This window comes from Trichoplusia ni, chromosome 8, assembly GCF_003590095.1.
Source record: "Trichoplusia ni isolate ovarian cell line Hi5 chromosome 8, tn1, whole genome shotgun sequence".
In the NCBI taxonomy this organism is placed as follows: domain Eukaryota; kingdom Metazoa; phylum Arthropoda; class Insecta; order Lepidoptera; family Noctuidae; genus Trichoplusia; species Trichoplusia ni.
The window spans coordinates 15,069,483-15,086,026 of record NC_039485.1 but is presented as its reverse complement, the minus strand read 5'-3'; the positions used below and the strand labels follow the sequence as shown (position 1 = coordinate 15,086,026).

At 37.1% G+C, this 16,544-nt stretch overlaps 1 protein-coding gene and 1 long non-coding RNA gene across 3 annotated transcripts in view; one reads left to right on the top strand and one right to left on the bottom strand.

Annotated features, from left to right (window-relative positions):
* LOC113496405 (semaphorin-1A-like) overlaps window positions 1-16,544 on the top strand; it is a 60,407-nt gene that overhangs the window by 37,000 nt on the left and 6,863 nt on the right. The window contains exons 1-4 of one of the 2 annotated variants that reach the window (XM_026875597.1): window positions 8,015-8,316; window positions 14,958-15,101; window positions 15,862-15,958; window positions 16,220-16,271. In XM_026875597.1, coding sequence (XP_026731398.1) covers window positions 15,011-15,101; window positions 15,862-15,958; window positions 16,220-16,271 — 240 coding nt within the window. In that variant the 5' untranslated portion in view covers window positions 8,015-8,316; window positions 14,958-15,010. Of the gene's footprint in view, window positions 1-8,014; window positions 8,317-14,957; window positions 15,102-15,861; window positions 15,959-16,219; window positions 16,272-16,544 lie in introns of those variants that run through there. The other variant, XM_026875599.1, reaches the window with a different exon arrangement.
* LOC113496409 lies at window positions 7,720-14,951 on the bottom strand. The gene is made up of 2 exons (XR_003400810.1): window positions 8,848-14,951; window positions 7,720-8,075 (listed from the first exon to the last, which is right to left on the bottom strand). It is a non-coding gene; the product is annotated as an uncharacterized LOC113496409 (long non-coding RNA).

Sequence of the window (16,544 nt, the reverse complement as noted above, 5' to 3'; positions counted from 1 at the left end):
CATTGCTTTGAATATTTACCATAATCATATTCCTACACACAACACCTAATTACTTCATCACTTCGCTACCATTGTAAAGTCATTTCACGAACTAAAATACAGTCAGTAATTCGCATAACGCTTTCTATTTTTTAAACTTACTTAGTGTGATTAATTCTCATTGCAGAACAAGAGAAAGAGCTCTCGTTAAATCCGGAGTAGCGTGATATTGTCTTGTTAAATAATAAATGCGAATAATGTAGGTAGGTACTACTCAAAGCAGACGAAGCGAACCGAGTGAAAATCACTATTGTAGGCGCTTTCTCAGGCTCTTATATAATGCAGTTATAAGAACAACAGATTTACGACCCTATATTTAAACTTTTTTGTCGTCTGATCGATTCTAATTACATAATAATATGACTGATGTTCGGTTGCTGAAAATACGCCTATTATATCTCTATACCTACCTATATGTTATTTATAATGCATTACTTATCGTTTTGTCCTAAAAAGAATATTTGCCATTTACATGCTTGCATGTACATATTTGGTAGGTAGGTTGGGTACTCAACAAAAATGTCAATTGTATAAAAGTAAGGACGGTCATTGAGTTGTTTGCTGCGAGTGCTGTGACCATGTGAACTAACATGCTGATGAATGTAACCGACTAAATTGCAAAATAACCTCGCGTTGTTTCAAGAGTTTAAAATAGCCGCTGGTTACTTGACGTCAATCTACTGTCAAATATACGAGTACATTGGTACGCAACCGCAAACTGTAAGTATTTTTTCAAATATAAAATTACTTAATTATTTAAGTATATAAGTTTTAAGCCAACAAGTCGCCACATACTTATGTTACACTTAAGTTGACAGTTTACACGGCGTAGTCATTTGATACTGGTACTGGCAAAGTTATTATTATATTAAAGAAGCGTGAGAATAAAATGGACGATGAGGTAAGTAGAGTATATGAATAACAAATAAGCGGTATAATTAATGCTCATTGCTGTATCTGTGGCATCTCGCAATGTCCGCGCGCGGACGTCCGGTGCCCACTATGCGCAAACACAAAACGTGCGAAACGACGGACTACAAAAAGGACAAGAGGACGGGCAGGATGTAAAACATTGCACCACTACATGACAAACGGTGTCTATTTTTGTTAAACGACCCAAAGTTGGTCCGTTGTTACTCGTAACTACGTTGTTGTGAACGAAATTTTTCACTCAAAACTGTAGCGCACCTAATAAATGTTTACAACAGTTATGTATGACGTTGATGCGGGGTAAAGGCTTGTTACGCGCATTATTTTTGCATACTTCAGTTTAGTAAACAGCTTGCCCAATGGATTTCTCCTCTTTGCTTTCATCTTTCCTTTGGTATAACGTATTTCATGTCGGTTTTTATTCAAAACTTATTACATATTTTTTACTCTTTTCAAGAAATAATTCTCCGCAATTTAAAATGTTCTCCTGACCTTTAAAATGTAGAGCAGGATATTAAATACTCTTTACTACTAATTAACGTAATATGTACGTAAGTTAATATTGTTACTTTTATGAGTAGCTGCAATACAGTGTTAAAAATCCATACTTTACACCGCTAGAATATCAACGAAGTTTATACCTTTTTTGTAGTTGTTAGCACCGTGTTAAATGGTACACATAAACGTACCTACTCTACGTATGTATATGTTGTTGCGCAAGCTCTTCACACACTATTGACTATTCTTAACGGCTGGGCAACTGTTGCATAAATCTTGTTTTTCAATAAGCAAAGTGTTTATCGTATTTTCCTTATTCTGAGACGACGGTACAGAAGTACGTAAGACCAAATTTGTTTTCCCGAACGACATTGTTTATTGTTTGTCAATAACTTTACGCTATGGACTTTCCTTTTGAAATCTAAACCTAAGTCCTTTGTAAAGTATGCGTAAAGTACACGTAAATTCTACTTAGTTAGACATCACGGAATTTCTGTCCTTTGACCAATGAAAGACTAACTTGTGCGTAATAATAATAGTTGCCTCGAACATAGATATCAGAGTGGATACAAAATACACAATTCCTGCTCATAAACATATGCCTCTACTGTCTTGGTCACCACGCTAGCTTACTGGGGGTTGGTGATTTCAGATTCCAATATTTGGCATACTGGTTTCCTCACCATGTTTTTCTTCACCGTATACAAAACTTACTACTTTACCTGCATTGGCATCGAACCTGCAACTCGCTCTCTCACTTCTATCCATGCATAGAACCGTTAGGCCACCACGACACGGATACAATATATGTCGGACATTTTGTGTTGACTAAACGGTCAGCAAATTTGATGAAACTCGATATAGAAACCGTTACGATACACGGGACACTTGAATCCACTGTTATTCGTCCATGCCCTACGGCATAAAAAGAAAGAATATGAAGCAGAAAATTTTATTATAAATGAAAAAAAACGAAACTTAAAACAAAGGGAATATGATCGGCAACTCTGATAAATATTTATTACATTTTTGGCTTTATTAGACTTTGCACTCTAAAAATAAAAAGGTCATGCATACTGTATAATACAGGCATGTGTTTCTTAAAGCTCGGTAAATACATGCTTAAAACAAAAAAAAAGAAAAATTCATAAAGAGCCAAACAATAGTAAAACAACCCTGGGCCTCCAAACTACGTAGCATTGCATATCGTGTGAAATCTTGTCGGCTGCATATGCGCTGTGCCCCATTGTACGTTGGGAACACGCGAGCAAAATTGCCCATTGTCCTTACACCTCATTCTTATCCTAACTGATTAGTAACTAACACTATGTTTTTATCGTTGACACAAAGCAATTCCCAACAAATATATATTGCCAATTGTGGGAATCGCATTTAGCTTCGCTGTGCCCCGGCAACTTTTGTCGTCGTACGATCTCACGAGTGCCGACGCTACCGACTCATTTAGCTTTATTTTCTCACACTCAATACTTGAGATTAATTATACGCATTCTGTTCCTGTGTTGTCGGCAGTAAACACAAGATACGATTGTGCCGCGGATATACGCGGAAGTGAAGCGAGCTTGGTTTTTGCTTCCCTATCTGGTTGATTATGATTTAAGCACTAATCGACCATCTGTAATAACGTTACGAGATTAAATATCGTTGAGCCGTGAATAATCGAGAATATTGAATGTTGTTATATTTATCATTTTATGTGGTTTTTTACTTGGGTGGCATCGGGAACTACGGCTGTTGGTAGTGTAAAACGTCTATCGTATGTAAAATTTACGCACACGAGTCCGTGCATCAGTTACTCTACATTTTTAATTGAGAGAGTCGGCTGCGTGGTGTCAGGGGTCGAGCAGAGCATGTCAGTGCGATTTAATTGTAATGATAAGAGGGCGGTGTTTCGCGTGGGAGTCGGCTAGCCGACCGTGACGTCACGCCGCGTAATTACGGAGTCTTGCGCACATCCGGACCACTAGTCCTAGCCGCACACACCCTTTCTTTTACATCTAAACCCTTTGTGATGCTAAATATAGCTCCAGGCAAAGCTGGTTTCATGTTACTAAATTTTGCGCGTGATACCAATTACAAAGCTGCGACCCCTGGCTAAGACCAGGGAAATTAACCAATAATTAACATCCTCGCAGATTATTTATTCCTCTGACCGTTGATGTAATGTCTAATACAAACCAACAACGGCGTCAGTTGGCTGTTAATGTATTGATTGATGATGTAATGCTGAACACTGTCCATACAACTGTAGGAAATCAAAGCAATTGATAACTACTCTTGACCCTAATAACAGCAAGTATTGATATTTTCTCATAAATTATGTACTGAAACATAGATAATAATAATATTAATTGTAAGATTTCAAAACTACTTATGTGTACAATGTAACATTGTCTAGAAATAATATTTCAAGGCATTCTAACATCTGTTAATGTCTAACCCCACTCAAACTTTAGGCATTAGTTGTTGTTAAAGTTATTTACATAACTAGAAACACTATGGACAGACTCTACAAAAGCTGTTTTCACATTGTGGCTGAATGCAGAGACAATAATGTCAGTTCCAGTATATTCATCGTTGTTTTACTCGTAATACTAATTCGTCGGACTGGACTCGGCACTGCAGCGGTTGCACTTTTTGCAATATATCCGTTGTTCTCTAAAAACGTTTTGCTTGTTCCGACTTTAAAGTGTCACGTTTTAGAAATGTTACGAAATACAAAGGAAGTGGAGTAATGAATACCTCGCTAATTTGTTGAGGAAATGGAATAGAATACCTTTATTTCAGTCAGGGTCCACAATAATGTACAATTTAATTACAAGTTGGTTTATAATGTTAATTGAATTATTGTTTCACAATGTGGGTCGAGTTGTTCTCGCACAGATTCAAGTGGGTGTAATGTTATCGTTTGATATGGAGGTATGTCACCGCAGGCCGGTGGCCGGTCGCTTGTGGCGCAGCGCCGGGAGCGGGCCGGCCGGCCACGGGCGGGTCAGCGCGACACAATGAGCCACTTCCTGCGGAGAGTGGCCGGCCAACCGCCCGACCGAACAAGGACACGCAGCTGACACCAACTCACTTATCCTACGCTCATTATCCAATCCTCCACCAATCCGTGATATAATCCTCAGATCTTAGTTAGGTAGATAGACAACCGAAAATGTAGAGTTTAAAGTAGAAAAAAAAGAATGCTAAAAATCTTTGAAATCTACTCAGATAATAATAAATGAGAGACAGTTCACAGATGAAAGGTTAACACATTGATATGTAAATAATAGAGGTCTCGCTATCGAAAGATTAAAGAGGACATGGCAGGTAGAGCGGTCGTGTGGCCGCGATTAACCTCGTGCCAATTACGCGGCCATTAGCGCACCGAGCACAATACGCGGGTATTCAGCGGATGTCCACTATACCAGCGCCACCCAATTTGCATTTGTTTGGAATTAGACCGTCAGCGCGCATCCGCGGAGCGTTTTATGTCACCTGTAATACATCAAGCCTGAGCTTTATGTGTAAGCCGGAATTTAAATTCTTTAGATACGTGTGTAGTAAGCGGTAAACCCGACGTCTTTGTTGTGGTTCCATTATGATTTTGTTAAATGACGGACTATTTTACTCTACTCGGAAAATAGTTTTGAAATAGCATCGAAAATTACCTCTTATTGTCAATTCATAAATGATGGACCATTTATGAATGTTTCGGTAAACGTTACTGCGAATTTTTAAGATTTCTTGTTAAGGTTTAGATTTTAATACAAATCTGTTGCAAAAGTTACCATAAATCTCTCTAAAATCGTTATAACAAGTGGAACAGGCTTATCTTAATCATTGTGCCCGTGGACTTCGTCGCTATGGAATTCGAATGTCTTTGTAACAAATTACACAACAGTCATTACCATACCAGTATAACTCTCCGGCCACGCAACTTATATTGTTATAAGCATATAATAAAAGATGAACACACGCAGTCCCAGTCTAATTTTATCAGTCGACGTGCTCAAGATGAATTTAGAAAACCCAAACGGATTACACGCCCAACTTCCAAATACATGACTGCATTCAATCACGTAGAATTTTTCTTTCTCGTAGCTCGTCGTGAACTCATTATTAATAAGAGCAGAGCGAGCGAATAGACAGGATATGGTAATGACAAATGGCGTTCTACGCTTATCTGAGCGTTCAATGTAGAAAAGATGTGGCGGTTTCCTCGGCGAGTGAGATGTCGGGCGATGTCGTTAGCGAAGCTCCATCTAACAGATATCGCCCGCGCTACCCTTCTTGGCTCACTGAATGCCGGAGATAACTATTTTCGCCTTATCGAGGATATTGCAAACTGCACAAGTTTTGAAGTGTTTATTTTGTACTTACATTCTGCACTTGTAACGGACGCAATCTGTTCTTCACTCGCACTCTATCAGCCAATCTAGGGTAAATAAATATATTGATACTTGGATTAAGTGTAAGTAGCCATATTGAGAATTCTCTGTCACAACGATTACGGGGAAGGTCTCGACTAGTAAGACAATACGACTATAAAATCCTAACGTTCTTCGTACTTTGAGATTTCAGATTTTTTTGTCTGGTTGTGGCATAATGCCAGTTGCCTTTCTCGGTCTGTACAATAGGTAGAGATAGCGCGTCGTCTTTTGCTGAAATATATTGTTCCCGGCTTGCAGCGTACTCCGCACTACTCACCCACACCACCGACACTGATATGCAAATAGGCGCCGTCGAGATCGTAAACCGTTTCGATCTGATAAGGAAATTTGGAGCCAAAATACACCGCTAAATGTCCTTACATTAATTTTGCGTATTCAAAAATGTTTGGCGTCCTCAGGATTATTCTAAAGGAATGTGTTTAGAAGTTGGTTGTGTTTCGCAAGTTGGGACCATTTTATCATAATGTTGAATGGTTTTGCTTGTGACAAATGTCCGCGATAACCCACCGCGGCGTACGGGGCCACGCGGCCGCACCGCAGCGCCTCTCCACTACCTGCTCTACCTATCAGAGATCTTGGACCTCTTCTAGCTTATCTGCCGTAATATGTTATTCAAGAGAAAGTCGGACGTTACGTAGCCATAGGGCAGTATCGATTGCTCTATCTATATTGGCTCTATTATAGTAATGCTCCTACTGTTAAAATGGGTGAGTGGATTTTTGAGGCATAAACCTTATGCCATTGGCTTCAATAATCGGTTCTAGAGAAATTTTCATAAGCAACAATCCTAATTTTACTATATAATGTCTGCTCTACAACGCTAAAAATTGTACGGATGTATAGTAGTAAGGATGGTATTACCACAGTGTAAATTTGACAGGAGGTTGTGGCTGTATAATGGCATTACCGCAGGTACAGACCCAGGTAGCACCTGACACGTACAAATATTCCCACAATACGTACGATGTTGTGTGGCTATGCTTCAATGGCTTCTCAACATCTCCAGTTTGAAACCGTAGCCATCTTTGTGAATTACCGGTTATAAATAGAAGCTAGCCTCTATAATAAATGTTGCAACGCACTTTTTCCTTTTATTTAGACAAATTCTGTCAATTTAAAAGCCCTACGAGCCAGAAGAATCTTTCATTTGTACTTCAAGTTAGAAACGTGTTATTTTTAATCTCGTGTTATTTAATTAAATATAAATGTCTGACTTATACAATATTCACATAATTCGATTTAACAATGCTCTATAAAAGTCTATTCTGGGCGAAAATAACATATCTACATACTGCTTATTTTTAGCTGTAATGTGAATAACATCAAACATTAAAAACAGGTAGGTATATTTAATTATAGAATTCTGGCTTAGTAACAGTTGTCACAGCAAATCATAAATATTGAGACAAAAGTTTTACGTAACAGAATAGGGCGACTGTTCCTCGGTTATTTTTTCAACCGCTCGACGGTCTCTACCTGGCGCTCAGCGAGGGGTGAACGCAGCATAATAAACTGAGACTGCCACATGTGCCTGTCCCTTCGTGGGCTTTAAATCGCAGAAATAATAATAGCAAATACTGCAAATGAAGTTTTATCAAACTACACTAAATATTAATGAATATTCCAATGACTCTACCATGACATAGTAACGTTTATTAAAGTGATTAATAATGCCGATTTCACTTAGAACATTAAACAAATTGTGTGTAAACTTATTTCAATAAAATTTCATTGCACACCGGCGGCAAACTAGTCAGTTACTTCGAAACTTTGTAATAAAGTAACACATGTACGATTGCATTATAACAGTGACTTTATTCAAGTAGCTTAAAAAGTGTAGAGAAGAATCGGTAACTAACTAATATTACCCTCCTAATTTTTTATTCGTCAAACCACGTTTCTATTTTATGGCCCCTCATTTAGAAGCGTCAACACAAAACAAAAAAAATACTGTAGAACTGGCAACGTATCGGGACGAAACGTGGCATCGGCGCGGCGCACGCGCACGTTCGAAAAAGAAGTAGAGAAGCCTGTCGGGCAAGTTCTGGCGCGAGATAGTGGGGCGCCTCTGTCGCGCCAGTGCCCCTGCTGAATGCGCCGCGAGAGCACGCGACTGCGATACTCTACGCGCTGGCTTCGTGAACGCGCCCACTGTAAACACACCACCAGTTACACTCTCCTACAAACCGGTTGCTACCTTTGTGATCACTAGTGCTGCCTTGTGATTTTTGGTGTTCGTTGTGGTTTATCTGACTTTATGTCAGACTGATTTATGAATGAGTGTTAGTGCTTATAAAAACAGTGTTTGAATTTTACTATCTTTACAATGCGATGACCTGTGACTTGGACGCAAAACAAATTTGGATTACAATATCAGGAATAATCAAAATTGGTGAGTGTCCACTTGTGTAACAATGGTTGTAGTTAAAAGTAGCGGGCATGGGCCTCGGGCCGCGCCTGAGAGCGTTGCGGAGGCGGCGCAAACAAAACCCATAGGATAGGGGAGTGAAGGAGAGAGCGCGCTTTGTTGACACAGGGCAAGCGACTAGCGAGCGAGCGGGCCCGCTCCGCCAACGACTCTACGACCCAACTAGACACTCAACGCCAACGGTGTAAATTGTAGACTTGAAAGCGGACTGTTGTGTCCCCCTTTGTAACTCACTGTACTCGTTTAAAAGACAAGCCATGACAGTCTCCTTATTCAAAACTAAGCACATTATTACTTAACTTACTTAATAATGTTAATTAGGCGATATTAAATTGTTGCTCAATGCTTTTTTGTTAAAATATCAAAATTTTGACCAGAACATTGCTGTTCCCAGTTTATTGACCATAATGATAACACGATATCTAAGTGTATGAGTAAGTCGATAAGCAGTTTTCACTATCTTAGCCTTTACAAAGAAAGCAACTATCTAGTTACCTGCAACAAGCATTGTTCTACCTTTTCATCCGTCATTGTTTTATCCTCAAGATTAAGAGCATAAGAACTAGGGAGTTGTAAAGTAAATATCTCATAAAAAAATAGGAAACAAGAATAGATTCTTCTACATATTAGTCATCGCCACATCGCCGAAAATTTTAATTACGTAGCATTACTAATGTTGTTCTGTACTAATTTGTTCACTTGAACTAGTTTCTAATTGAATTATGTCATCCACCTACACTGACACATCCCACTTGCGACCACAGAGTTTTAAATTTTATTAATTAGTAGCCATTTTACATACATACTCTTTTTAGGGCACTATAACCGATTGAATGTGATACAAAAGTCTACTAAAACTACGTTACAAACACGATGAATTTATAAAAAAAAACACAGAATATGCTTCTAGAACATGCCTCCGAAAGGAATGTCATTGACCTATCTAATTATGTTGTACTGATTCATTGTAGCGTAAGATCCTACGACGCTCAACTTATAAATAGACAAAACAATTACTTTACTTAACAATAGTTATGAATGAAAATCATTATCAACATCCTGAGTTAGTGTGCGCCATGTGTCACAGACAAGATAGTCAACGAAAATACCAGATGCGTTGAGTCGGGGCACACTAAATGTTAACTAGTTGTAACTAGGGCCAATGGGTCAATGCAACGCACAAGGCCTACTCACAGAACTACTTCCAAAATGTTAAACGTTTCAAGTAGAATATGCATAGAATGACACATTTATTTTTTTAATAAATAAACCAATCAAATTTAAGCTCCACCAATAATCCTACTAATTAAAAGGGTGTTCTGCCATCCCAAAACTGATAATTTAATTTACATGATCCTATTTAACCCGCTCCAACGGTTTTGTCAAAATTCTACATTATTTGCTGCAATATCGAATTAACATCCAGTTTTATTAAAGTTCATTTATTACTTAATTTGGGCTACATTTTCGAATAGCGCCAAATTTTGGTATTGACACTGTATAATAAATAATTCAGTTATCCAATTACATTTGCAATAATATTTATTAACCGCCAATTACGCAAATAGGTTTAATAAATAATAATAAAGCAAATAACTTTAATTCAAAGAGTCCTATTAAGGCTTTGTCCAGATTATATAACCAATTTCAAATAAACAAACGGAGCAGTTATTTGCATCAAATAATAAAATAAAATAATAAAATAGTAAAATAACAACATTTAATTTTGTTTAATTTTTGGTAAGAATGGAATAAAACCTGCAATAGAGATAGTAAAGCAAATTAGTAATGACTTATAAGTAATATAGTAAAACAGGAAATAATCACTCGTACTTACTCTTAATATGTTTTCCAATCCTATTACAATACTTATATAATGCGAAATCATTAATAATAACTATAAGTACTCAATTAAATGCTTGTGGGAAGGAATACTCATCGGTGAAACAGTCATGGTTAAAATATGTGGATACACTCAGTGTAGGTACTCACATAAACACATTACAGAAAATATCCTACATGCCTACCTTTATCAATTCACAAACCCACGGGAATAACCAGGTCATAACAAAGCAAAATATTTTAAAACTGTGAGTAACGCAAAACTTATAATGATGTAGAGTACTAGAGTGCTTTCCTCTTTGAGAAAAACATTCTATTAAATAGTTTTTCGTTATGAACAGAGGGAAGTTCATTCCATTTTCTTATAAGTAGGATGGAAACAAGTGGCCATCGTAGTCTGCTGGTGACATTAAGGAAGCCATTTCGTTCTTATACCTGACGCGGGCTGGGACAGTGAACTTATCTAAAAATAAATGTCCGATAAACTAACAGCTTACCTACTCTACCCGTCTGCACATACAAGGGAAATATAGAGCTGAATGTTGTGTCAAAATCGTACATTAGACTAGAATTAGGTATTCAAAAAAGTACTATTAGTAAATTCATGAATAGTTCGTTAGCCGTCGAGCTGTGTTGCTTAAATCCTAATTATTCACAAAATAATGCGGCATTGTACTGCTATATTTACAACTTCATTAATAATAATCCATGATAAACCAAATAATAAAAGATGGACATTGTTATATAAGTACTAAGTGACTAACAATGATTAATTTAATTATACAATGTGTCATATCCTCACGTTCTTATTTCCTGTCCGTGATTTGTATTGTAGGTAATATCAATGTTGTTTACAATAAAAACGAAGACCGAAGTCCTCGTGTTATGATATTTAAAAACCTTTGACTTGTAAAGGATAACTTAGATAGCAATGTTTCTTTGCAGCTGAACAGTGATGTCTTGAACATTATTATGTTATACGCTCGGGTGAATTACAATAAAGTAGCGACAAACTGAGCCTGCGTACGCAAGGTATGCAACTCTTTATGATATGTAGACATTGTAGACTCTTAATTCTATATGAAAAAGCGAACAATAGGAACATACACTACAATGATGCGTCGCATACCTTGCGACGGGACTAGTTTCGTCTCTACATTTCTTGTATGACCAGTCAAATGAAGTGAGTATATTGTATAGATTCGTGTCAAAATTGTAATTAGTAATAAAATTACGTTTTATGTCGGGTCTTATCGCTTCCTTATCGCTACGCTAGCAAGTTGTATTTATCAAAATATGTGTAGTTCGCAAACAAGTATTTATCTATGAAGAAACAATTATTAGATATTAACTAAAACATATATTTTTTTAGTAGAGCACAAATGAATAGTACTTTATAATGATTAATCTATTTGATTTAGTGAATAAAAGCTCTACAGCATTTACAAGATTTTCAATTGTTTGCGGCTAAGTTCATTCCCATGAACCTTGAAGATCGTTCACAGATTACTGCCTTAGAAAGTTAATATCAGTACAGAATGAATATAGATAGCTTCTTATGTTACTCTAAATCACACAAAAACGTGGACTCTTCATTGTAAATTTAATAATTATTTAAGGCTCAAGATTATGTGACTACCTACTAATTTTCAGCATACAACTTTGTGTTGAAATGACTCAATTAACACCTGTGTATCGCACAAGTCGCGTTAGTCGTCCCACTAAACGTGACATACGTAAATACAGGCGACCTACAAAATATAGGTATATGAATGGTTAACGTTTACAGTGACGCTAAGTGTGCTCATTATGCAGTGTGCACGTACGTTAGCTACACATATCCGAGCAAACTGCATAACACCCAGGCTTATCTGTAACGAGCTGAGCCCGGGATAACAGAAATATACAGGAATTAGAACAAGTCGGGAAATATCACGAAACGGGGAATAGCTCTATCATTTTACGAGAGTGGACCACACGGAGCTTCATAAGTCATCATCAACAAAAAGTTCTTTAATTGCTATTAATTAAAATAACGGCACATACAGTCTAGACTACTGTAGTCTTTTCTAAGCCACCCGCTTGCCTAATAAGCGTAAAATTACATCTAACACCACTGTCAATTAAACACTGCATATCGTTTTTATGGTTGTAAATTAGAAATTATAATTTCTGCTCATTATAGCATCAAACTTCTTATGAACGGATACAAATTAAAACGTAATATTTATCAGGCAAGTCGTCTGTATTCGTGGCACGTACCTCTTTATTGTAGCACTGATATCCTACATTGTTCAAAGACACATTACAAGCGTGACACCGCCACAAGGGGCAATAAATTGCGTGCTGATATGGAAAAATGGCGAGAAGCTGTCTTTTATCGTCTTAACATAGTCCTTCAAGGCGTACGTTAAACCCCGCGTTCTTTTGGATTGTTATTTATTGCGGTTGACGGAAAATAACCGCAGCTTCCTGATCCGCGTGAGATCGTGTGGGGTTTCGTCACGTCGCTGCATCTGTCTCCACATTAAGGCTCAAGTGTCAAACGGGTTTGCGCCACTGCAGCCTTATCTTATTTACAATATATTGAGCTTGCATCTGCTGAAAGAGTATTTATTAAATACGTAAAAGATCCAATGATGCTTGTTGTAGTATAACTCATAAAATCTATAGTAAAAGTATCCGTACAACATAGACGTAGATTTTACACAAAAAAGTAATGTTGTTACTAACATTGACACACACAAGACATTAGACTTGTACTGACCGTGACTACGTGTGCTGCCTGCAATGTGACAACAAGCACCAACTACTGTGGCTAACACGTTCTATAAAATATTCATTCGAACACCTCCTTTACATTTTTATATCTTTCTTATTTCGTATTCGAAGTTAGACGGTGCGATGTCATTATTTATTTCTTTGATATTTCGATGCCAGCTGCTGGCGCAAATCATTTATTTGTTTAGATAATACATGGTAACTCGTGACTCTACAGTTTAATACAAAACTTAATTACATTTGGCCTCCCTATCGGCTGGTAATCGCTCAATGTTTGCATAGTAATTGTTCCGGTACACACGGCACCCATAAATTGTATTTTCGAACTGCAATATATCGTTAGGGCAGAATTCACGCAAACCAGTTTAAATAGCATACATCAGTGAACAGTTGCTCCCAAAACAGCAACGTTGTGGCAAAACAGGCTCATGAAAATATCAAATGTATGCGTCGCCCTCCGCGCACTCAGTCCTCCGTGCCATTACGGCACATCTGTGCAAGTGCGCGTGCAGCCAGCCAACATGTTACGTCAATGCTCAACCCTTTTCAATTACAATGTATTGTTTGTTACACAACGCGAACCTTATGACATTCGCTTATAGTATGATTTTCGTTAATCAATTTTTGACGCAGCCTTATTATACCAAGACTAAACTTCCATTACTCACACGACTTCAGAAAATAATATTTATATAAATATTACATTATGTTAGTTATGTTTAGACGGTAGTGAGCCCATAACATAAACATTGGTACCTACCGGGTTTAGTTCAATAACTTTAAAGGAATTTTACCTGCAATCATTTCAACATGTGAAGTTTCACTCGCATTATCGTTTCAACAACTGTGTCTAATTTACTGAACGAACGCAGCAAAGGTTAGAAATACGGTCAGACATATTTTACAATGTACATAAACCGCATTTGGTCGCCCACGATAAAAACACTGTCAAGAAAACCAATTAAATATTTATCAGATAGATCAGAAGTATCCGGTTTACGACGACAATTTACTGTAATGCCTGTGTATTAAAAAAATGAACCGTCTTCAATAAACTGTATCGAGCAAGGTATAAAAAGCAGATTAAAAATAAGATATCGAAACGAGTAAACGCTGCTAAGATCACGAACAGGACGAGACGATCGAGTTCTGTTTCTCACGATCGGCAAGGATAGTTACAAAAATAATGAAAAAAATGTATGCGAATCCTGAGCAATGAGTGCGTGTGCGGATGCATGCTGCGTGCGTCAAACGACCGTCCCGTGTGACCGAGAACCAGACCAGCCACTAGACATGCATGTCTTAAACGACATCACACGCTCTCATTAACATTTATCATTTTAAATATTCAGTCTCTAATAGCAATGTTTTTTGGAGAGAAAAATAATACTTCTACAAACGAGAGTAACTTTAAAAACCCGTTGCGGTCTAACTACAGTCATGACAATGAAAATATTGACAACATTTGTCATTTCGGTGCACTTTCTACAGAAATATTACACCATAAGGGGCTATCTTGCTTCACATTTAGGTACTCAAACTAATGGCCCAAAAATACTACGTAAATGTTAGAATATGTACCAAAGTTTGGCACAGGGTTGTTACCCCATTTTCTTTGTCCCGTGAGTCACATTTAAACATGTCCATTGTTTAACTGTTGTTTCTACTGTTGGAATAGCATAGTTGTTAAAGATTGAGAGGCGAAACTAAATTCGTAACAACGTGAACTAACGGGAAATCAAAATAATTTTCATTTTCTATTTAGTTAGACTATTAAATATTGAACTAGAATCCGAATAACCTAAATGTTTGATGCATTTGGGTTATTATCTTTGAGAATTTTATGGTCGAATGGTAAAACTTGTTTGAAGTCCAATTAAACGAATGCGGTAAAAAAGTTACGTGGAGAAAACCTTTGAATGCTAAATTGTTGTCAATGTATTCCTGTCCTTTTCTAAATGTTGTTATATTTTTTGTTACAGAGAGTAAGAAGTAATGGAAGATGGCGCGCATAGAAAGGAGATATTAAACTAAGATGGCCGTCGCGCGCGCGGTCCTTGTGCTTCTAGCGTCCACGGCTCAAGCCTGGATGCCGGATGCCAACGCACGCATACATATCAAATATGGTAAGTTATCTACTATCACGTTAACAAGTTTAATAATTAATTAAAAGATATAAAACCTCTAAATGTACTGGTACCGAGTTCAAATAAGTCTGGTGTTCTTTTTTTAAAATCGGCAAATGAAATACCTTATTTCTTGGGATACATGGCAGGTGCAAGAAACTTCTTGGGATTTCGGTGCATTACAGAGATATGTGAGAATTTCCCAACAGATTGTTATGAAATCGGAAACGTTAATTGTTGTTTAATCGCTGTACAATGGGAACATTGTTCGTTTGATCTCTGCAAAAAATCTTTACTATGCACATACGAAACGACAACAAAAGCGTTAAAAAAATATCTATTACTACATAAATTGCATTAGAATTTAATATCTTTGTTGAGTACATATCTATGGGCATAGCAAGCGTGTTAAGCGGGAATTAAAGCACCTCATCCTTGCATCAATGTTTAAATATTCAATGGCAATGTTTTGTATCTTTTTAATCTCTGCTGAGCTCTGTATCTGTCTGAATAATGCACTCGCCTACAGACAACCACCCACGCAAGTTTCTGCTAAACTCGTTGAATAATTATAAAATCTATAAAAATAATATCCTCGATTAGGAAGCCTTGAGAATATGTAACCAAATATGTAGGTTTTAGTAATTCAAATACCTAACAAAAATAAGATAATTCATCAGCCAAAAATCACCGCGTTTAAGCAGATAAGAAATACATTATTTATATATGTAGTTTACTTACTTGTATTCCTTTGCTTCAGGTGATGAGACTTCAGAGCAGTTCATTGGAAATTCAACAGCGCCGGACCACTTCCGTATATTAGACAAAGATGACTTCTCAATCATAGTCGGTGGCAGGTAAGCTAATATTACTATTGAACAATAGTACTATCTACAATACAACTCCATTCACGTCGTCCTGATTGTACCAATTATGCAAATGCATTCCGATCAGCCAATTCCAAAGAAGGCATATTACGAAATACAAAGTATTATTTAATCAGGTGCTACCATTCTCAGAGCAAACCTGTTCCATTATTCATAATATTAGGTACCTAGTTATACCAATCTAATATTTTACTTCGATACGAAAAATAATATGATTTTGTACATTTACAGAAACACAGTCTACAATCTCAGCCTCTACGATCTGTCGGAAAATGTGGAACAGGTAATTATTACACTATTTATTATTAAACTGGTTTCACAGGAAACTACTTATGAAATTATTATGTGATTATAGGTTTATCTAAGAATGATTTACATAATTATCGACAGCTAGCTAGCGACAATGTAGACTATATTTTTTCCTCATACTGCTGATTATGACAAAGAACTCTAATAACTGATTTTGAACCAAAATGATTTTCCGATGGAACTGCTATCTTGTATTTGCCCAAAATATGGGACTCCAGATAAGGGATATCGCCAGAACAGTAACCAG